Genomic DNA, 19409 nt, shown 5'->3' on the forward strand with positions numbered 1-19409 from the left:
GTATATGATTACTCTATGTTTTCAGATACTTTCCAATAAGTTTTGATATATGGTATATACATCTTTTGTTTGTTTCTGGATTTTTTGTTTTCACAAAACAATTTTTGAACTCTTTTATTGACGAGTTTATTTTAAAGTTTTTTGCAAATAAACACTCCTAGATATTAATTAATAACACTTTTCTCTAGAGGGCAATACTTCTAAAGAGGGATGTCTAGAGACATTAAAAAGAATTGGAAGAGTGGGAAGAAACAAAGAGGACCTGAGATACCAACCTACTAGAAGTGTGGGAAGCAGCATAAATGAGAATGTCTGACGGGCAAGGCAATTTGTTTTAGATGTCATCAGCCTAGACATATCACCCATTTTTGTATAGTTGCCCTAGTGAGAGTAGAGTAGTAGCAGCAACTAAGAGAGGCCACAACCAAAGTTTATACGATCACTCATGGCTTAGCAGAGGCCAACCCATTAGCAGTCATAGGTCAGATTCTTTATCTTGATACTCCTATTTATGTTTTAGTTGATTGTGAGACTACTCATTATTTTGTAGCTAAGAGTTTGCTTGAGAGGTTAAAGGTATAGCCTGTCAAAATAGCCTAGAGGATTATAATAAAGTTTCTGATAGGGGGTTAGTTATTATTGAGATGATGCTACTGGGATGGAGTGTGGTGATTCGAGGTAGACAACTATTGGCGGACCTGATTGTGTTTGAAATGCTTGATTTTGACATGATTTTAGAGATGGACTTCTTACGAAGATACGAAGCTGAGATTGATTGTAAAAAGAAGAAAATGAGATTCAGCTTAGAATCTAGAGATCAATTTGAGTTTAGCGAGGGTCATATCAGAGTTTGATGATTAGTATGTTAAAAGTCAATAAAATGTTGAAAAAAAATGTGTACTGGGTATTTGGCTCATGTAGTAAACAAGATTGAGTCAGACCTAAGTATTAATGAGACACTAGTGGTACAAGAGTTTCCAGATGTGTTCTTGAATAAGCTACTAGGATTAGCTCCTGAGCCAGAGATTGAGTTTAGTATAGAGCTAACACTGAGCACAACACCTATTTCAAGAACACCCTATCAAATGCTCTTATAAAATTACAAGAACTAAAAAAACAACTCCAAGAGTTATTAGATCATGGTTTTATCTAAGGCTGGATGCGAGCTGAGCCGAGCCCGAACAGGGCCCAGCTCGTTTTTGGCTCGTTATCACCAGGTGAGAGTGGTAGAGTAGGATATACCTAAGATAACTTTTTGAAAAGATATTGCCACTTTGAGTTTGTAGTGATATTGCTTACATTGATGAATGCCTTGTGGTATTTACGGATTTGATGAACAAGGTATTCCACGATTGTCTGGATAAATTTATTGTGGTATTCATTGATGATATCTTAGTGTATTCCTACAGTTAATAAAAGCACGAGCAACACTTGAGGTTTACCCTCTAGAGGTTAAGAGAGAAACAGTTATATGCTAAATTCTCAAAATGTGAATTTTGGCTAGATATAATTACCTTTTTAGGGCATGTGATTTCAGTAGAGGGTATATCCATGGATCCTAGTAAGACTGAGGCTGTAGTCGAGTGGCAGAGACCAAAGACAATCAAGGAGGTTCATAGTTTTCTAGGTTTGGCAGGGTATTACTGGAGGTTTGTTGAGGGATTTGCTAGATTAGCTAGACCTCTTACAACTCTCACAAAAAAGTCATGCCATTTCAGTAATCGGATACTTGTGAGGCAAGTTTCTAGGAATTGAAAAGAAGATTGACTATTGCTCTTGCGTTAGCATTTCCAGATGAGGGAGTTGAGTATAATTTGTACACCGATGCCTCACACAATGGTTTAGAAGCAGTGTTGATATAGTAAAGCAAAGTGATAGCATATACCTCGAGACAGTTAAAAGAATTCAAAACCCGATACCCCACTCATGATTTAGAGTTAACAGTAGTAATTTTTACTTTAAAAATTTGGAGACATTATTTGTATAGGGTAAAATGTAATATTTATATTGACCATAAGAGCCTCAGATATTTTTTCATATAGAAAGAGTTAAATATGAGATAAAGGCGATGACTTGAGTTAGTAAAAGACTATGATCGTGATATTAAATACCATCCAAGCAAGACTAATGTGCTTATAGATGCCCTCAGTAGAAATGTGATGATATTATAATTGATGGTCTAGAGAGAAATTCAAAAAGATATGGACCAGGAGTAGATTAAGCTTGTGATTGGAGCCCTCGCTAGATTAGAGATTTAGCTCACTCTCACAGATAAGATTCAAGAGGCTCAGACACAAGATAAGTGGTGTCAACAAAAAATTCAAAAAGTCCAAGAAAGTCTCGAAACAAATTTCCAGGTATCGAATAAAGTTCTTAGATTCAGAGATCAAGTGTGTGTTCCCTAGATAGTCTAATTGAGATAGAAGATTTTTACAGAAGCTCATAGTTCTCTTTACACTGCCCACCTTAGGTGTGTAAAGATGTATCAGGATTTAAAACAATATTTTTGGTGGTCAGACATGAAAAGGGTTATAGGTGAGTTTGTTACCAGATGTCTCACCTTTCAGTAGATTAAGGCTGAACACTAGAGACCTTCAGGATTGCTTCAGCCTCTGCCTATTCTAGAATAGAAATGAGAGGATATCTCTATAGACTTCATCAGTGGGCTCCCCAAAGTTTAGAATAGATGCAATGTTATCTGGGTGATTATTGATAGATTAATCAAGTCAACTCATTTTCTGCCCATCAAAGATATTACTACCATAGATCAACTAGGGAGATTTTATGTTATTGAGATTATTAGATTACATGGGGTACCCAAGACTATAGTATCTGATTGCGATACAAAATTCATATCAGCTTTCTGGAAGAGTCTCCAGGGATCCTTGGGTGTTAATTTGGTATTTAGTACAACCTATTATCCTCAGACCAATGGTCAGACAGAGAGGGTTAATCAGATTTTGGAGGATATATTGAGAGCTTATTACTTAGATTATAAAGCTACGTAGGTAGAAATTTTACCCTTGGTGGAGTTTACTTATAATAATAGCTACCAGGTGACTATTCAAATAACACCTTATAAGACATTATACGGTCAGACATTATATGGTAAAAAGTGTTGTTTTCCTCTCCACTGGGATGAGATAGGAGAGAGTGATGTGTTATCCCAATCCTTAGGGCCCAAGTTGACCTAGAAAATGATTGATGATGTCCAACTGATCAGGTAGAGAATAAAACAAACTTAGGATCGACAAAAAAGTTATACAGACCATCAACGTCGAGACTTGGAATTCAATATGGGTGAGTTTGTATTTGTAAAGGTTGTTCCATTCAAGCATTTCATGAGATTTAAAAAGAAAGAAAGCTAGCTCTCAGATATATTAGTCTTATGAGATAGTTGAGGGAGTTGGTAAAGTGGCTTACAAATTAGCCTTACCAACCAGTATGGACTGAATTCATGATGTCTCATCTTTGAGGAAGTGTTTTGGTGATCATTTCCAGGTCATGAATATAGATGATATTCAGTTATCAAAATACCTTAATTATGAAGAAAGACTGATTCAGATACTTGATAGGAGAATAAAGTAGTTAAGGAACTGACAGATTCCTCTGGTAAAGGTCCTACAGAGAAACTAGAAGATACAGAAGACTTCTTGGAAAATGGGGTATACCATGAGGGAAAAGTACCCAGAGTTGTTTTTGTGAATTCTGATGACAAAACTCTTGTGAGAGAGGAAGAGTTGTAATACCCTCAGGTTTGTTTCAGAGGCATTTATGTCTTTTGACCCTACTTTGAGACATTTCCAGTATTAAATATATATGTCCAAATGTATGTGGATATATATAGATATATATAAAACAAAAAACTAAAAGAAGAAAAGAAGAAAACAAAAAAAAAAAAGATATAGATATATAATAAGCCAAAAAGGCTAAAAAACAAACCAAAAGGCATTTTCATCTTCTTCACCCGTCTTTTCCAGAAGCTCAGCCTTCTTCATGCTTTTTTCTTTATTTTTTGAAGAAAAAGAGAGGATTTGAAGGGGTTTTGGAAGACAAAGTAAGGAAAGAAAAAAAGAAGAAGCACTTTGAAAGCATGTTATATTAATATATTAGTATGTTTTGGTGTTAATTTAAGGTGGCTTTGGTGATAGAGAGCCAACTTGACAAAGATTGGCTTGAAACAAGGTAAGTGAAATCATTCTTAATATGTTTTATGTCTTATGCTTTTGGTCCATTTGCTCTATATTATAAATGATGATTTTGAAGTTAAAAAATGTTGTTTTGCCATTTGGGATATCCATGTGTGTGATTTTGTTCATGGTAGAGAGTTGAAAAATATTTATAATTTTGCCATTGATTTCATCCCATATTTTGATTGTTTTATCTAATAAATCATGAGTGTTATTTATCCTGTTGGAAAACTCTTTGAATCCTTTTTTCAATGATATATAGCTTGAATGAATTAGAGACCGTTTGAACCGTTAAATTGCATAAGCAAAAAGACTGTCTACCAAATGAACAGTAAATACAGTTTTTTGTAATTGATTTTGTCTCATGTTTTGACTGATTAAATTGATAAATCATGAGTGCTATTATAACTTGTTTTAAACCTCTTCGAATTCTCTTTTTAAATATATATAGCTCGTACAAATTGGAGACCGTTTGAACTATTAAATTATTTGAACAAAAAAACTATCCTAACAAATAAACAGTCCAATGAAACAGTAATTAAATTGTAGGTATAGGTAATCAAGGTAGCTGTAAGACAGGGTCAGATCAACGAAGATAGATCTAAGTTAGAGTAAGTTATTTCTGGTTTATGTTACATACGTATAGTTATATGTTGTTGTTGACTTTTGGCTTTTTTCAGATGGTTGTACAATTGTATATGATTACTCTCTCTCTCTCTCTCTCTCTCTCTCTCTCTCTCTCTCTCTCTCTCTCTCTCTCTCTCTATATATATATATATATATATATATATATATATATATATATATATATATATATATATATATATATCTTTTGTTCCCTTCTGAATTTCCTATTTTCATAGAACAATTTCTGAACTTTTAGCGACGAGTTTATTTTAAAGTTTTTTGTAAATAAACACTCCTAGATATTAATTAGTAACATTTTTCTTCCGAAGGACAATACTTCTAGAGAAGGATGTTACAGATTCAAAATATTAGGATCAATCTAAAACAAGAATTTTCTGAGGAGGCTTTGCATACTTAAATGATATTCATGTTGATATATTGTATAGTGCATAAGAATTTGTTTATGGCAATGAAAGAAAATTTTCAGATTGGAGTGAATTTGATGGGAAGGTATGCATGATATTCTTTCAAGGAATCGAAGTTTGAGGAGAAGACACATTTTAATGAAGATATTAGAGGTACAAGTAGTTTTCTGCAAATAAATCTTAATAGTAGGAATATTTGTATTGACACATTTTATTGGTTCCCACTTTTTCCTGACTAGCTATCTACATCCAGAAGCTGAGGAGTGTAAAGAGATGGTGATTCTCAACAAGGCTTGACCCTGTTGAAACAAATTTTCTTTAAAATTTCATTAAAAAATTTAAACACAAATTATTTTTCAATTACAAAAACCGAGGACAATACCTTAAATATTTTATTTATAATCTCTCACTTGTGACAAAGGAATATTGTGGCTACATAATAAAAAATATTAGAATGCAATACAAATAAATTAATTTACATATTGTATAATTACAAATATAAATAAAATATATATATCATACCATTTATCAACTCTTCCTCAATGTCTAAATTTGTGAATTCTTCAAAGATATCTTTTGTCATTCGATTCTGTAGTTTAAAATCAGTTTTGACCTAATCGTTTATACACATGATCGTCTCGACCATGCGTGGGTGTAAATTGTATCCCCTTTCATCTAACACGCATCCATCTGCACTAAAATCAAATTTCGATGCTATATTTGACACCAGAGGTGTTAGTAGATTTTTAGCCATGATGACAAACACAAGAAAAATTTCTACCTTGTCTATCTACTATGCCAACAAATCTAGTTTTTCAGTATTTTATTTTTGAATAATTTCTGGATAATGGTCAATGTTAATATAATTATAAAATTGACTAACAAGGTGCTTACCTTTGCACAAGAGCGACCATATGCACAACTTTTCTTTTGCCTAAACTATCATAACTATCCTTTGATACAAAACTCTGTTCAGTCCTTCCATATTTTTTGTTATAAATACTATACATTTTAAGTAAAAACTCTTGAATATATTCAACAAAATTAACATTGTTATTAATTGACAAATTTTTATTAATAACATCAAATAAATTTTGTAGTCCATTAGTTTTTGCTCTAGGATCTAAGACAATAGTTGCAGGATAAAGTAAAAAAATTTTACTCCAATATTTTTAAAATTTTTGTTCCATTTGTCTAAATATATTCTGAAAAGTATAATGGGACTCATGAGACTTATGTTCTTTAAAAAGATTATTTATTTCTACATACTATATATTATTGGGCGAGTAGTTGGATAATACACACCTGAACAATGATTTGTGACTATCTTCAATGGCTTTAACATATTAATTAGAGCTATAGCTATCTTCCAATCTTAATCTATCAAAAAAATAGTATTTGTTGAATCTTTTGCTTGGGTATTGAAGTATTGTGTTATAGAAACTTCATATTCTTTGCATGCTTTCAACATAAGGTCTATTGAATTTCACCTAGTTTTAATATCTACTTTTAATTTTTTTTTTAACCCCATTAATTTACATAATTGATGATATGTTGGGAATGATGAAATGTATGCAATAACATGTTTAATTATTTGTATATATTTTTTAGTTAGATTCAAACTTTTTGGAGCTATTAAATTAATAACGTGATATGTACACTTAATATAAAATAATTTTCCAATAAATGAAGGATATAAATTTTTTTACATATATTCAATAACTTTATTATTATTTTTGGTATTATCAAAGGGAATTGAAAAAAATATAATTATTAATTTTATATTCTTTAAAAATATTTGTTAATGCACGATAAATTGTAAAACTATTATTTGGATATTCCAAATTTCTAAATACAATAATTTTTTTGCATAACTACCAATCAAAACTAATATAATGGGCAGTTGCATATAGGTACCTTATATCTTGATTTGTAGATGTCTATAAATTAAAAACTATTGAAATAATACTATTAAAATTACATAATTTTCTATTAACTTTTAATTTTATTAATTCAAAATTTGTCAAGATGTTTTACTTAAGAGTTGACCTAGGAATTCTTATAAATATCGATTAAACACTATTTTGTATCATTCATTCTAAAATTTCATCTTCTATAAAGCTAAAAGGTTGATCAAAAGCAACTACATGCATAGTTATGTAGTCTCGCATCTTCATTTGATCGTACATGAAAGTTAACATTTTTTGCATGTGTTTGAAACCACGCAAACCTCCTGTTGAACTAGCACCTGAACCAACGGATCGTGATTGGGTGATTGCAATTTGTTTTTGCCTTTTTGACCTTGTGTGAAATTTTTTTACAATAATCAATCATGTGTTGGCGAAGATACCCCGTGCCACTCGTACTTACACATGTCAAACAAGAACCATAATATTTATATACCGTTAGATGAATTAATTTTTCTTTGATTGTTTCGTCTATTTTATTAAAGTGATCTCACACTATTGACGTTTATTTTCTTTTTCTCATTGTCAAATGCAAAGCTGTGCTTAAGCCACTTTCACTTATTAGTGCTCTACCTATTTCACCTTGTGTATTATCAATAATATCATCAACGTTAATATGATAATATTTAAATGAATTGAATTTATTTGACATTGGATCTATTTGTAATAATAAAATTACAATAAAAACGAAACTATAAATAAAAAAATTATTGTTTGTGAATTCAAATAATTTTTAAAAGAAAATTGATGAGAGAAAATGAGATTAAAAATATCATAAAAGAATTGAGATTGAGAGATTGAAAAATTTGTAAAAAAAATTTAAAAAATAGAGAAAATTTGAATTGCTTATATAGAAAAAAAAATTTATTAAAACAATGGCTTCTTCCACAAGCTTTTGCTTGTGGCAAAAGTAACTGCTAAATTTTTTTTTTCCAAATAGTAATGGGTTAGACTATGCACAATCTTGCCTGAAAGGCCTATCAATCAGGCTCGACACTCTATAGTATTAAGTCGGGTCTTATTTTCAAGTTTCGAATCAGACCTTCATTTGACTCGACCTAATTGACATGTCTTATGACATTATGTAATATTTCTTTATAAATTTTAAATTAGTTTGGGTAATTCGTATCAAACCTAACATGACTTAATTTTTTGAGGGATCAAAACTAATTTTTATATTAAAAATTATAATTCCAACCCAGTATTTTTTCCGTATCATAGTAGATTAAATTTACGGATCGTGTTAAATGTTGGCAACTCTTTCACGATCCACTGAAATAGTTAATTTGGGTTTCATCTATCATGTATCACCTGACCCGCCTTAGACCAACCCAAGTAATAGTCCAGTGGGCTTTAGGTCCGATCTATCATCAAAATTTTCATATATATTTCATATATAAATTTCCCCAAAAGCCCTAGTTCCGCCTCAAGGAGTCGTTTGAGCAGCAGGGCTTTAGCATTCTCATCTGAGCCGCGACCGACAGACTCCGTCAACACTATGAAGGTTCTTTTCTTGCTTTCTGGATAACACTTTTAGGTTTTCTAGTTCATGCGTACTAGTACCCAAATATTTTTTATTCTTCTCATTTTGTTTTGTCTTTGTTTGTTTTAGTTCAATATTGCAAATCCGACTACTGGATGCCAGAAGAAGCTTGAAATCGACGATGACCAGAAACTGTACGTCTTTTATTTTGTTTCAAAATAGTCTGTTTGGTTACTTGCAATTAGCAAATTGTGTTACCTTTAGGGATTGTTCTTGTACTCCGTTTTTGTTTTCGTTAACTTATTTTTGGTTTCAAATTATTGTGTTTTGTTATTTGTTGATGAATAATATTATTTAGTGTCTTTTAAGTGAAGACTTTATGTGGGTTCATTTTATAGGTGTGTATATATATATATATATATATATATATATATATAGGTAACATTAGAAAGCAAGATAATGTTTCTAATATATGGGGAGATATATGAATCCATATCTCATTGCAGACCTGTTTGGTTCACTTTGTTTTTATTGGAATTGATGTTGTTTTGTTTGTTGTGTGCTTTTCTTTTTCAAATTGTATTACTTAGCTGTGAAAATGCTTCTCTTTGATAATAACTTTCCTAGTTATATTCCTAAAATTTTAGATGTGATTAATATGTATTATGAGACGCTTGAGTGCTGAGGACCTTTCATGGAATGGAGTTTTTTTTTTCCTTGCTTGACCATCCTTGTATGAGTTTATGCGTGCGCTTTCTTGTGCTGCTTCCAGAAACTCCATGTTCAATATTTTTATGTTTTCCATTTCATCTGTATTTGAGTGGGAGTCGTAACACGATTTGGATATTATAATTCTAGTCTCTTGTGTGACTGCTTTCTTATGACATTCACAGGAACTTTAATCTTATCTTCCTTGCTATTAAATTCATGTTTTACTATTTCTGGATAATTTTGTTAACCAAATACAATTGTGCAGCCGAGCTTTCTTTGACAAGAGAATATCTCAAGAAGTTAGTGGAGATGCTCTTGGTGAGGTATGGTTTTTTAATTAGATTTTATAGCATGATATTTCTAAGTCTTTTCCTTGCCCTCCTACTCAGCGATTATATTCAAAATCTTCGCCTTGTTCCTTTTGGTTATGCTTTCTTATTTTATTTTGTAGGAGTTTAAGGGCTATGTATTCAAGATCATGGGAGGTTGTGACAAGCAAGGTTTCCCAATGAAGCAGGGAGTTCTGACTCCTGGCCGGGTTCGTCTTTTGCTCCATAGAGGTTTGTAAAACGTTCTCACTGTCTTCTTTTGTGTTAGTACTTCACATTTGGTACATCTTCAGCAGTGTTTTGTATTTCACTGTGGTAATTTGGATTTCTAATTTTATAGTCTTATACCTGAAGTTATTGTTGATTTTGGCAGAGGTGAAACTAAGTCAAATATTATTTGCTTATTTGTTACAGGTACCCCTTGCTTTCGTGGATATGGCAGGCGTGATGGAGAGCGTAGGAGAAAGTCTGTGCGTGGATGCATTGTCAGTCAAGATCTGTCAGTGTTGAATTTGGTCATTGTGAAGAAGGGTGAGCAGGACCTACCTGGACTCACTGACACTGAGAAGCCTAGAATGAGAGGTCCAAAGAGAGCATCAAAGATCAGGAAATTGTTTAACTTGTCCAAGGATGATGATGTCAGGAAGTATGTTAACACTTACCGGCGGACCTTTACAACCAAAACTGGTGAGTTGCATGATTATTTCTGATTGTTGCTACAATTGTGGTTAGTTTGTAGTTCAGATCTGAAAAAAATGTGATCATCTCTGCTTCACAGGTAAGAAGGTTAGCAAAGCTCCTAAAATTCAGAGGCTGGTAACTCCTTTGACCCTGCAAAGGAAGCGAGCGAGAATTGCTGAAAAGAAGAGGAGAATCGCCAAGGCTAAGACTGATGCAGCAGAATATCAGAAGCTCCTGGCTACCAGGTTGAAGGAGCAACGGGAGCGGCGCAGTGAGAGTCTGGCGAAGAAAAGATCAAGGCTCTCTGCTGCCTCAAAGCCATCAATTGCTGCTTAGATACAGTGCACAGGTGTTGTCTTTTGGTGAATTAAGTATTGTCAGTGCTGGATATCTTTAATAGGTTGAGGTAATTTTTATTTTGGTTGATTTTGTGGTACTTCTATGCCAATGGCATGTAACAGGCTGACATTCTGCTATTAAACATTTCAGTTTTTCTTTTTTGGTTAATTTTAATTGTGGGATGTTGAACTATTTCATTGAATTTCTTATGGTTAGTTAAATTCATTATGGACTTTATTATTACATTGCTTATCCCGCTTTAACTCTTAAATAGTGTTTGTCTAGGTTCTATAACGAACTTGGTCAGAGCTTAGTTTTTTAAGGTTAGCTCATGCGTCAATTCTGCATTGATTATCACCTTAATTGAAAGTTAACCCAAAAAACTAATCTCTGAGCAAGTGAAGCAAAGCTTTGAAAAAGTTGAAAAGAAAAATGATAAAGAAACTGAACGTGAACATTAAAATGCAAAATTTAATTGAAATGTCAAAACCCTGACATTGTGATTGCAGCCCACTGATAATAGAGAATTCTCACAATTGTCGATACAAGAAAATTAGTTTTGGTTTAATATTAGGTTAGGTGAAGCTAGTAAGCCATTACCATCTGTCTAATGGGATCTGTTTCAATGGAAAAAACAAATGAATGAAATGTTCGTTGAAGGGATATGCCAAAGCCTATAGTAAAAACTAGTTTTCATTTATTTTACAGACATCTAATTTTACGAATATCTATTCATTCTATTGAATATTTTGGCAATCAAAATATCTCTAATTTTATAGAATGGTTCTCAGTAATACAGAAAATACTATTGTTCTAAGTATTTCTTCAGGAAATTTATTTTGATAAAAAAAGATTATTTCGTTTTTATTTGTTGGAAAATATAGACTGTTAAACAAAATTTCCAACTGAATATTAAATACCCGATTTTGTAATGTCTAACACAATTTCTTATGCAATAGTTGCAACCAAAGCCATACTGATGATTTATTAATCAATTCAAATTTCTGCTATAACATCCATGAGACTAATGAAATTGCACTCAGTACTATTATTTTTCTAGTTTTATATGCATTGATCCCTTGCAATTTCCTAATCTATCATTGCCTCTTCTCATCGGCTCTCTAACAAAATATCCACAGGCCTTCTATTTACCACCCTGCAATTGCTTCTAATCTCTCCAGCTCTCCCTGACTGCAAATCTCCCATCTTCACCATCCCCTCAGCAAAAGCCTCGAAAAATTCATCTTGGTTTTTGCTAAATAACAAAACATACTTTCTGGTCGCTGGATACGTAAACAGTGTTTCATCGGAATTCAGAAACCCTCTCCCAGCAACCAAGTCTTTGAAGTATTGGTTGTCAAATACTGTAGGTGTTGCATCAAGATCTACTGTAACATTTTCATCTCCTCCAAGTGGGCACAGCTTGTCTAGCTTTTCTCTGTACTTGGTCTCAATGGTTGGGTCAGGCTTGCCTGAGCCAGATTGGTTATAGAGCCTGAACATCACTGAAAAGCATCTGGCTTGCCCAATGGAGTGTGAACCTGATAAAGCAACAAGATCTTTCACAGAAAGATTGAATTTAACAAATAGGTCAATTAGGAAACTTGCATTTGATCTTGGACTTGGCATGATATTGTCTGAATCTTCTTGGCTGGCTGTCAAACTGTCTTGCCTTCCTAATTTCACCTCCCAATAGGGTCCTCCACTCTGTTTTCAATAATATGCATACAAATTATGTGAAATTATCAAGTCTTAATCTTTATTGTATACCCTACAATAACCCACTATTAAAATACTTGCATATCTTAATTTAATGAGCACAAGTGAAAAAATGAATGCGGTCAAAGCCGTGTAACCCAGTGAAAATGCCAAAAAAAAAAAAACAAGGGGAAATACAAACAGAGGCCACTAAAATTGTTCCTGATCATTATCTATGTTATAGACTAGTCGAAACTTGCCCTTCTTTTTACTTGCCCAAAAAAAAAAAAAAAAAAAAAAAAAACTTGTCCTTTTTGCTTCCATAAACACTAGCATCTATTAAGCTTAAGTTAACCAAATAATGAAATTAGTTGATGAAGATAAATAAAGAGTAGAAGGGTACCAATGAAACGGCATCTCTGGAAGCCATAATTACAATATCGGCACAAGAAACAATTCCCGGGCAGGCCTTCTCTAGAGCCTCTTTTATCTCATCGATGACTTCGAAAGATCTTAGCGAATTTATATTGGAAAGAGCCAGTTTCTCTCCGAGCATCGTTGGGGTGTCATCAAGCAATAGAGATGCATCACAACCCTACAAAATCAAGAGTTGAAAATTCATAACAAGAAGTGGAATCGACTAAGTAAATATTACTTGTGTTTTTACATTAACGAAGCAATCGTGAAACTGAAATCGCATAACAGAGGCAACGCTTCTTGGCTCTCTGATCATGGCCTTCTTCATCACATCCCGGACGATGAGCTCAGCTTTTGGGCAAGTTTCAGAGTAAAATCCAGGACGAAGAGGCGTTGCCACGACCATGGTGATGAGGAGAAACAATACAAGAGACTGAGGAGACATTTTCAGAGTTGCAAGTGAAGTGAAATCGTCCCAATTGATATATATATATATATATAGATATAAAGAGGAATCTGTTTACAAGGAAAGGAAAGTATATCTGGCTTTAAGATCCTAATTATATTATTTTATGGCAATTAATTTAATTTGTAGACTGGAAAGTATGATTCCCAAATGAAATACAGGCAGAATTAATGTGAAAGGTAATTGTACATAAATACAATTTATTGTCTTTGAATTCAATCAGTTGAGGAGAGATGCATGGGAAAAGACAACTATGGACGAAGTGGTGTGGGGGAAAATTTGATGGTAAAGTGTGGGGGCATTGGAGAGTTTTGAATCCATGTCATGTGTGTCAACAGATTACAGGGTGTTGTTATGACAAAAGGAATCAAGAAAATGAGGGAGAAGAGATATTTAACTGACTGGTTGCAGAGTGAGATACTGTTGAGTTGTTAGTGCGTCAAACCATCTTGTCTTGTACTGTTCAATTTTTCAGGCACTAACTGAAATTTTTGGGTAATTCACCTATTTACGAAATTTAGGATATATATATTTTTAATATATAATTAGATCTATAAATAATATATTATTATATAATTAAAAATTTTAAATTAATAATAAATAAATATTTAATTATATAATAATATATTTATTATATTTAATATATATATATATATATATATATATATATAAAATATTATCTCTTTTTCAACAAATGAGCAAATTATGATCTAAAATATAAGAACTTTTTGAAATGCCCATCTGTCATCTATCTGAACCAACAATGGAATGGGGGTGGAAGGAGGATTCCTTTGTGGTTTCCATGAGAAAAAAAAACAGTAATCATGGGTAATTGGGAAAGCAACATGATCCAAAATTTAGGGCTTTGAGGTGGTCCACTTTGAAAATTTGTGAAATAGAAAGGTCAAAAGATTATTCCCGTTTAAAGTATTCTTTCATCATAAATTTTCACTCTTGTAATTTAAAAATCTTATTTATCCACTTATAGATAATTAACTTTATTAGTTTTAAAGATAAAATTATTATTTTATATATAATATTAAAAATAAACTTAATTGTATTTCCTTTTTCTCCTTAATTCTTAAAAACTAACTATTTTTCTTAGGTTAAATCTTCAAAAATGACATTTCCCCTCCTAGGGTTTAGTTTTCAAACTCCGATGTCATTGTCAGCTATCTCTTCCTTTCGACGCTTTCTCTTCCTCCAACTTCTTGAAGAAGCTTTTCGTCTCTCTGACTTCATTTGACGCTGGTTTGACATCTAAGTGAGAGGAGAGAGATCGCTGGAGGAAAAAAGAAGCATTGGGAAAGAGAGGTTGCTGACTATGATATCATAGATTGCATCAGAGTTTAAAAACTAAATCCTAAGAGAAAAATATTATTTTTTAAAATTTGATCTAGAGAAAAAATGATTATTTTTTTAGGATTTAAGAGAAAAAAATAAAATAAAATTTTAAAAAATTAAAATTATATTAATTTTAACTATTTATTGATGAATAAATAAGATTTTTAAAATTACGGTTGTAAAGGCCAAATAGAAATGGTTGTGATGGGCAAGAAGAGGAGGCGGGCAAGTAAAAGCAGGGCAGGAGGTCCCCCGCTACCTCAAATTGACAATGCATATGATGTCTCCTATTCTGCTCCAGCACAGTAAGTTAGACTACCATTTTCAGTGGCCCATCCCTTGCTGATAAACCCTACTTCTATTTATATTCTACACATTCAATGTTCTAAAGCATCTGGGCCCACCACCTTTCCTATTTCTGTTAAATTCTTACTCAACAATATTCTTTGAGAAAAGAAGTTCATGCATATACTCAAAGAAATTGGAATGGCTAAAGATTTAATCAAATACAATATTATATGTATAAATAATTAATATAAATTTATATATAAATAATAATATATTATTATATAACTATGTGATATTTTATTTTTAATTTAAAATTATTTAATTATATAATAATATATTATTATTAATACATAAATTTATTCTTATTATTTATATGCATAATGGTAAGAATAAAATTTTAGAGAGATTGAGCGGTGAAAGTGGAACACACATGTTAAAGTAATAAACAGGATAAACTTGACACAGATTTGCATGTGGCTGCAACCCAAATTTGCATAATTACCAAATCCACAATACCAGTACCATCAACATCATCAGCAGTGGGGACATCACAGTTTTGTTTAATTGGATCAGTCTGCTCATTTCTTGTACCCAAAACTATATCTTATGCAAAAGCAAATTCTGTGGATAATAATATTCTTAAGGGGAAAATGATGGTTCCACTATGGGTGAATATATCTCTTCCTTACCAACAATAAAATTCATTTGTCAAATCCAATTTTTTCATAACTTAAAAAGACTTAATGAAGGCTGCAAATAAATTAAAGGGCCAAAACAGTGATTCCCACCCAAGGTTTAGTGCAACCTCAAATTTACACTCTCTAATTTTCAAAAATTTAAACACCCATTTATTTGTTAATTTTGACTGTTATTGTTAAAGATAAAATTTTTATTTAAAGATTTTATTTGAAAAATAAAAAATTTGTTTTCTTTTTCTCACATTGATTTTGAAAATTAACAATTCTCCCTCTTCAGCTTCAATTTCTAGATCACCACCAACGTCCTTCTCCCTTTGTCTCCGATATCTAAGACCAAGTTGTCATGGTATCCCTTTCACCTTCTTTCCATTTATCTCCTCAATTGACCCAAAACCTGGTCAAAGTCAAGGGAGAGATCTTGCTCAATTTTGGCCATGGACACTTCAATTCGGTCAAATCCATGCTTTGTCTCCCTTAAATTTGACGAATAAGAGGAAGTAGTTGTTGCATTGTCTTCGACTATCAAAGGAGAGGTTGATGACGGTGCGAAATTGGCTAATGAATCCAAGATGAGGTTGAAACCCTAAGTCATCTAATTTGTTGCTCAATTTCGATCAAATTTTGCATCGTGGAGAGAAAAATGGGAAGAAGGTGAAAGAGATGTCATAGTGGCTCAGTGTTAGATGCTGAAGATGGAGAAAGAAGTACATCGATGGTGTTTTGGAAGTGGAAGTTGAAGCTAAAAAGGGGGTGAAACTAAAATTTTTTAAAAGGTTGGAGGTGGCTTTAAATAGAAAAAATATGAGAGGCTGAAGTAAAAGTAGACTTAGGGGGGAAATAGTTAGTTTTTAAACATGAAAAAGATTAGAAGGAGAATTGTTAGTTTTAAAAACTAGGGTGAGAAAAATAAAATAATTTTTTATTCTTTAAATAAAACCTCTAAATAACAATTTTACCTTTGATAATAATAACCAAAATTAACATGAGTGAATATTTTAATTTTCAAAAGTTAACGAGTGTGATTTTGGGTTTGAACTAAACCTTGGGTGAGAATAAGTCTTTTAGCCTAAATTAAATGAAATTCAAAGCAAACTAAAGCTCATAACAATAAGAGTGAATTACATTTTCCCCCTAATTTTTTTTGGTAACCACGACCCTGCCTATATTTGTAGGATGGGTAAACTTGAAATATAGTGACCTACAATCATTGCATCAAGTAAGTTAAAGTTTTACAAGTATAACATAGACTCAAATCTAGACATTTATCTTGAAACTTCTAATGTTTCACCAGTTTTGTTAATCTTTAGAGTTTTTTGCCCCCAAGTTTTCACTTGAAAACACATAAAAACAAAATTTTTCACACAAAATCAAACTTTTTAACAAAAAAAAATTTAAAAAATCTTATATCATCCATAACTATTTAATTTTTTAAAATTATCATATAACCCAAACTAACAAAACCAAAAAAAAAAAAAAAAAACTTTAAATATTAAGCTTGCATTGAAACCCAGTCTTCTTATTATTTTTCACCCACATTCTTCTTCCTTGGAGTTGACACTCTCACTTTTGATAACTCATCTTTGACATTGATCTAACTTTTACAAACACTTCTAACATTGATCTATCAATTTCTAGCTCATTCCCCAAAGGGTATTGTCGTTTCTACCTCATTTCACACAGAAGAAATTTGGTAGCATATACACTTGTCAATTTCCTTCTTTCTAGGTTCTTCCGACGTCGACTACAACTTTTGGTAGCTCATCCTATCAATCTTAATCTTTCAAACTCCATTATATGTTAACTATATCATTGATGATGGTGAGATTACAGCTGAATGGTGTCAAGGGTCTTGGGCATGTAAATCTAAATTCCTAAATTTGTTAAATGGCTAAACTTTAATAATGGTCTAATCTATAAAATATCGTTTTTATTTCTTTTCAAATTTTATAGATGGAGGAATTATCTATTTTATCCTTACATTGTTTATTTTTTATTAATTTAATTTGATTTTAACTAAAAAATGTTATTTATATCTAATAAAAAATGACAAAAAAAATATCATCAAGGGTGGAAAAATGTTTTAAAGTCAAGCCTTATGTGGAAAAAGGTAATTTATTCTTATTAAAAATATTAAAGCATGAATTTATCTTTTTATAACAAATCACATTGTTTAGAATAAAAAATCATTATTATGACCAAGTTATTATTAGAACTTGAATCAAATAAGTTGTGTATGTTGAAGGTTTAAGAACAGTATACAAATAGATGAATTAAAAGATTTCAAATCTAAAGCAAAATAATGAACGTATTTATAAATTTGTCTTAAAATTTTATGAGAGATCTAAAAATTTGCTTCCTTTTTTTATCCTATCAAGAAAGAGGAAATTTGGGAAAAGATAGTCACACAAACCCCACCTAGGTCTAAGATTGAAAGTTGGGCAACAAGCAATGTTGGATTCGATCAAAGTTGTTTAAGTTTGAATCACAACTCATATCAAATAAACCAAGTTTAAGCTTGGATATAATCAAGTTTGAGTCAAGAATTAAGTTTATTTTCATAAATTGTAACACCTATAGTTATGTACAAAGGTACTTTTGTCATGTGAATTGAATTGAATTGAATTGAATATATGTAATTTAAAACAAGGATGGTCGTGCACCATAAGGGTGTATGCCCGTGCATACCTTAAGAAGGGCAAAATAGTCATTTAATATTAAGCAAGTGAAAATGTCCAAGAATGAAGGATGAATGGTTGTGCAGGTTCATGAGGACACTTGTGCATCCATTCGTTGAATTTAAAATTGGATAAGATTAATTTCTTAGTGATTTCAAGACATGTCTTTAGTTGGATAATAGTAAGGACGAGTACACATAGAGGATGCACAACCATTCATGGTGTTTGTTTGGCAAAAAAAAAAAAAAAAAGCGCAAGGCCTGACTTATTACACTTTACACAAACTACAAAATCAAATAGAAAGATAGTTAAAGGTATTGAAGAGTAACCACAAAACACCAGAAGAGGAGCGGGATCACCAGAAATTACTAAGCCATGCGAAAACAAGCAATCATTGAAGGACAAGTAAATATGGTGACCTGCTGTTAGCTTTTATGGAGTATGTTCTTACTCTTTGATTTTGGTGATTTTGTTGATGCATATTACATTGTATTAATGCTACGATGATGTTAATGATGGTAAAAGCATGCTTTAGTTGTAAATTTGATTTTCAATATTTCATATAAGTAGGAGTTATGACTGGTATTTGTAATAAAACATATGAAAGGATAATCTATGTTGTGATTTGATTGACATTGATAGAATCTTAGTAATATGCGAGTTAGAAATATCATTAGGGTGGATAAATATTGCTCTAGTATGATTGAAAATTGTTTGAATGTTGTTGAATTGTTGGAAATCGCAGAAAGCATATAGAGCATTAACTTGTAGACATCGATGCACAACTATCCATCCATAACAGGGACACCTATTTATCCTCAATTATGATGATAGTTCCTTGTGCATCAAACACACATTTGTCCTAAGATTTAAGGATGAACGGTTATTCAGTATGGGATGAATGCCTATTCATGGTGTTTTAGAATGAACTATGAGATTAAGGGATTGATGATCATGATTGTAAGTATAAGGACCTAGGATGATGTTAGTCAAACATTAGTCTATCATTAGTTAGGAAAGCAAATAAACGTTTGTCTTTAGTGAGGGCAAACACTTATGCAAGTTTGTGTG

At 32.0% G+C, this 19409-nt stretch overlaps 2 protein-coding genes and 1 long non-coding RNA gene across 3 annotated transcripts; 2 read left to right on the plus strand and 1 right to left on the minus strand.

Annotated features, from left to right (window-relative positions):
- Positions 1 to 4032: 4032 nt before the first annotated feature.
- LOC123199775 lies at positions 4033 to 5661 on the plus strand. Its single transcript, XR_006498418.1, has 3 exons — positions 4033 to 4185; positions 5305 to 5395; positions 5482 to 5661. It is a non-coding gene; the product is annotated as an uncharacterized LOC123199775 (long non-coding RNA).
- Positions 5662 to 8589: 2928 nt separating this feature from the next.
- LOC123198547 (40S ribosomal protein S6-like) lies at positions 8590 to 10995 on the plus strand. The gene is made up of 6 exons (XM_044613233.1): positions 8590 to 8713; positions 8822 to 8886; positions 9669 to 9726; positions 9855 to 9963; positions 10147 to 10419; positions 10511 to 10995. The coding sequence occupies exons 1-6, from the start codon at positions 8708 to 8710 to the stop codon at positions 10747 to 10749; spliced, it is 750 nt and encodes a 249-aa protein (XP_044469168.1). The 5' UTR covers positions 8590 to 8707; the 3' UTR covers positions 10750 to 10995.
- A 716-nt stretch (positions 10996 to 11711) lies between these two features.
- On the minus strand, positions 11712 to 13639 carry LOC123198670 (peroxidase 17). Its single transcript, XM_044613414.1, has 3 exons — positions 13118 to 13639; positions 12854 to 13045; positions 11712 to 12459 (listed from the first exon to the last, which is right to left on the minus strand). Exons 1-3 carry the CDS (start codon positions 13310 to 13312, stop codon positions 11863 to 11865), a joined length of 984 nt encoding a protein of 327 aa, XP_044469349.1. The 5' UTR covers positions 13313 to 13639; the 3' UTR covers positions 11712 to 11862.
- Between the last annotated feature and the right edge of the window lie 5770 nt (positions 13640 to 19409).

The sequence above is a fragment of the Mangifera indica genome, chromosome 16 (genome assembly GCF_011075055.1).
Source record: "Mangifera indica cultivar Alphonso chromosome 16, CATAS_Mindica_2.1, whole genome shotgun sequence".
Taxonomy (NCBI): Eukaryota; Viridiplantae; Streptophyta; class Magnoliopsida; order Sapindales; family Anacardiaceae; genus Mangifera; species Mangifera indica.

Bases quoted from the DNA above. Each gene is read 5' to 3' on its own strand.
- LOC123198547 (XM_044613233.1), top strand. The intron at 9,964-10,146 runs GTTTGTAAAACG...TATTTGTTACAG, and splicing joins TCGTCTTTTGCTCCATAGAG to GTACCCCTTGCTTTCGTGGA. The intron at 10,420-10,510 runs GTGAGTTGCATG...TCTGCTTCACAG, and splicing joins GACCTTTACAACCAAAACTG to GTAAGAAGGTTAGCAAAGCT.
- LOC123198670 (XM_044613414.1), bottom strand. From the start codon at position 13,312: ATGTCTCCTCAGTCTCTTGTATTGTTTCTCCTCATCACCATGGTCGTG. The intron at 13,046-13,117 runs GTAAAAACACAA...TTGATTTTGTAG, and splicing joins TTCACGATTGCTTCGTTAAT to GGTTGTGATGCATCTCTATT. The intron at 12,460-12,853 runs GTACCCTTCTAC...TATTGAAAACAG, and splicing joins CCAGAGATGCCGTTTCATTG to AGTGGAGGACCCTATTGGGA.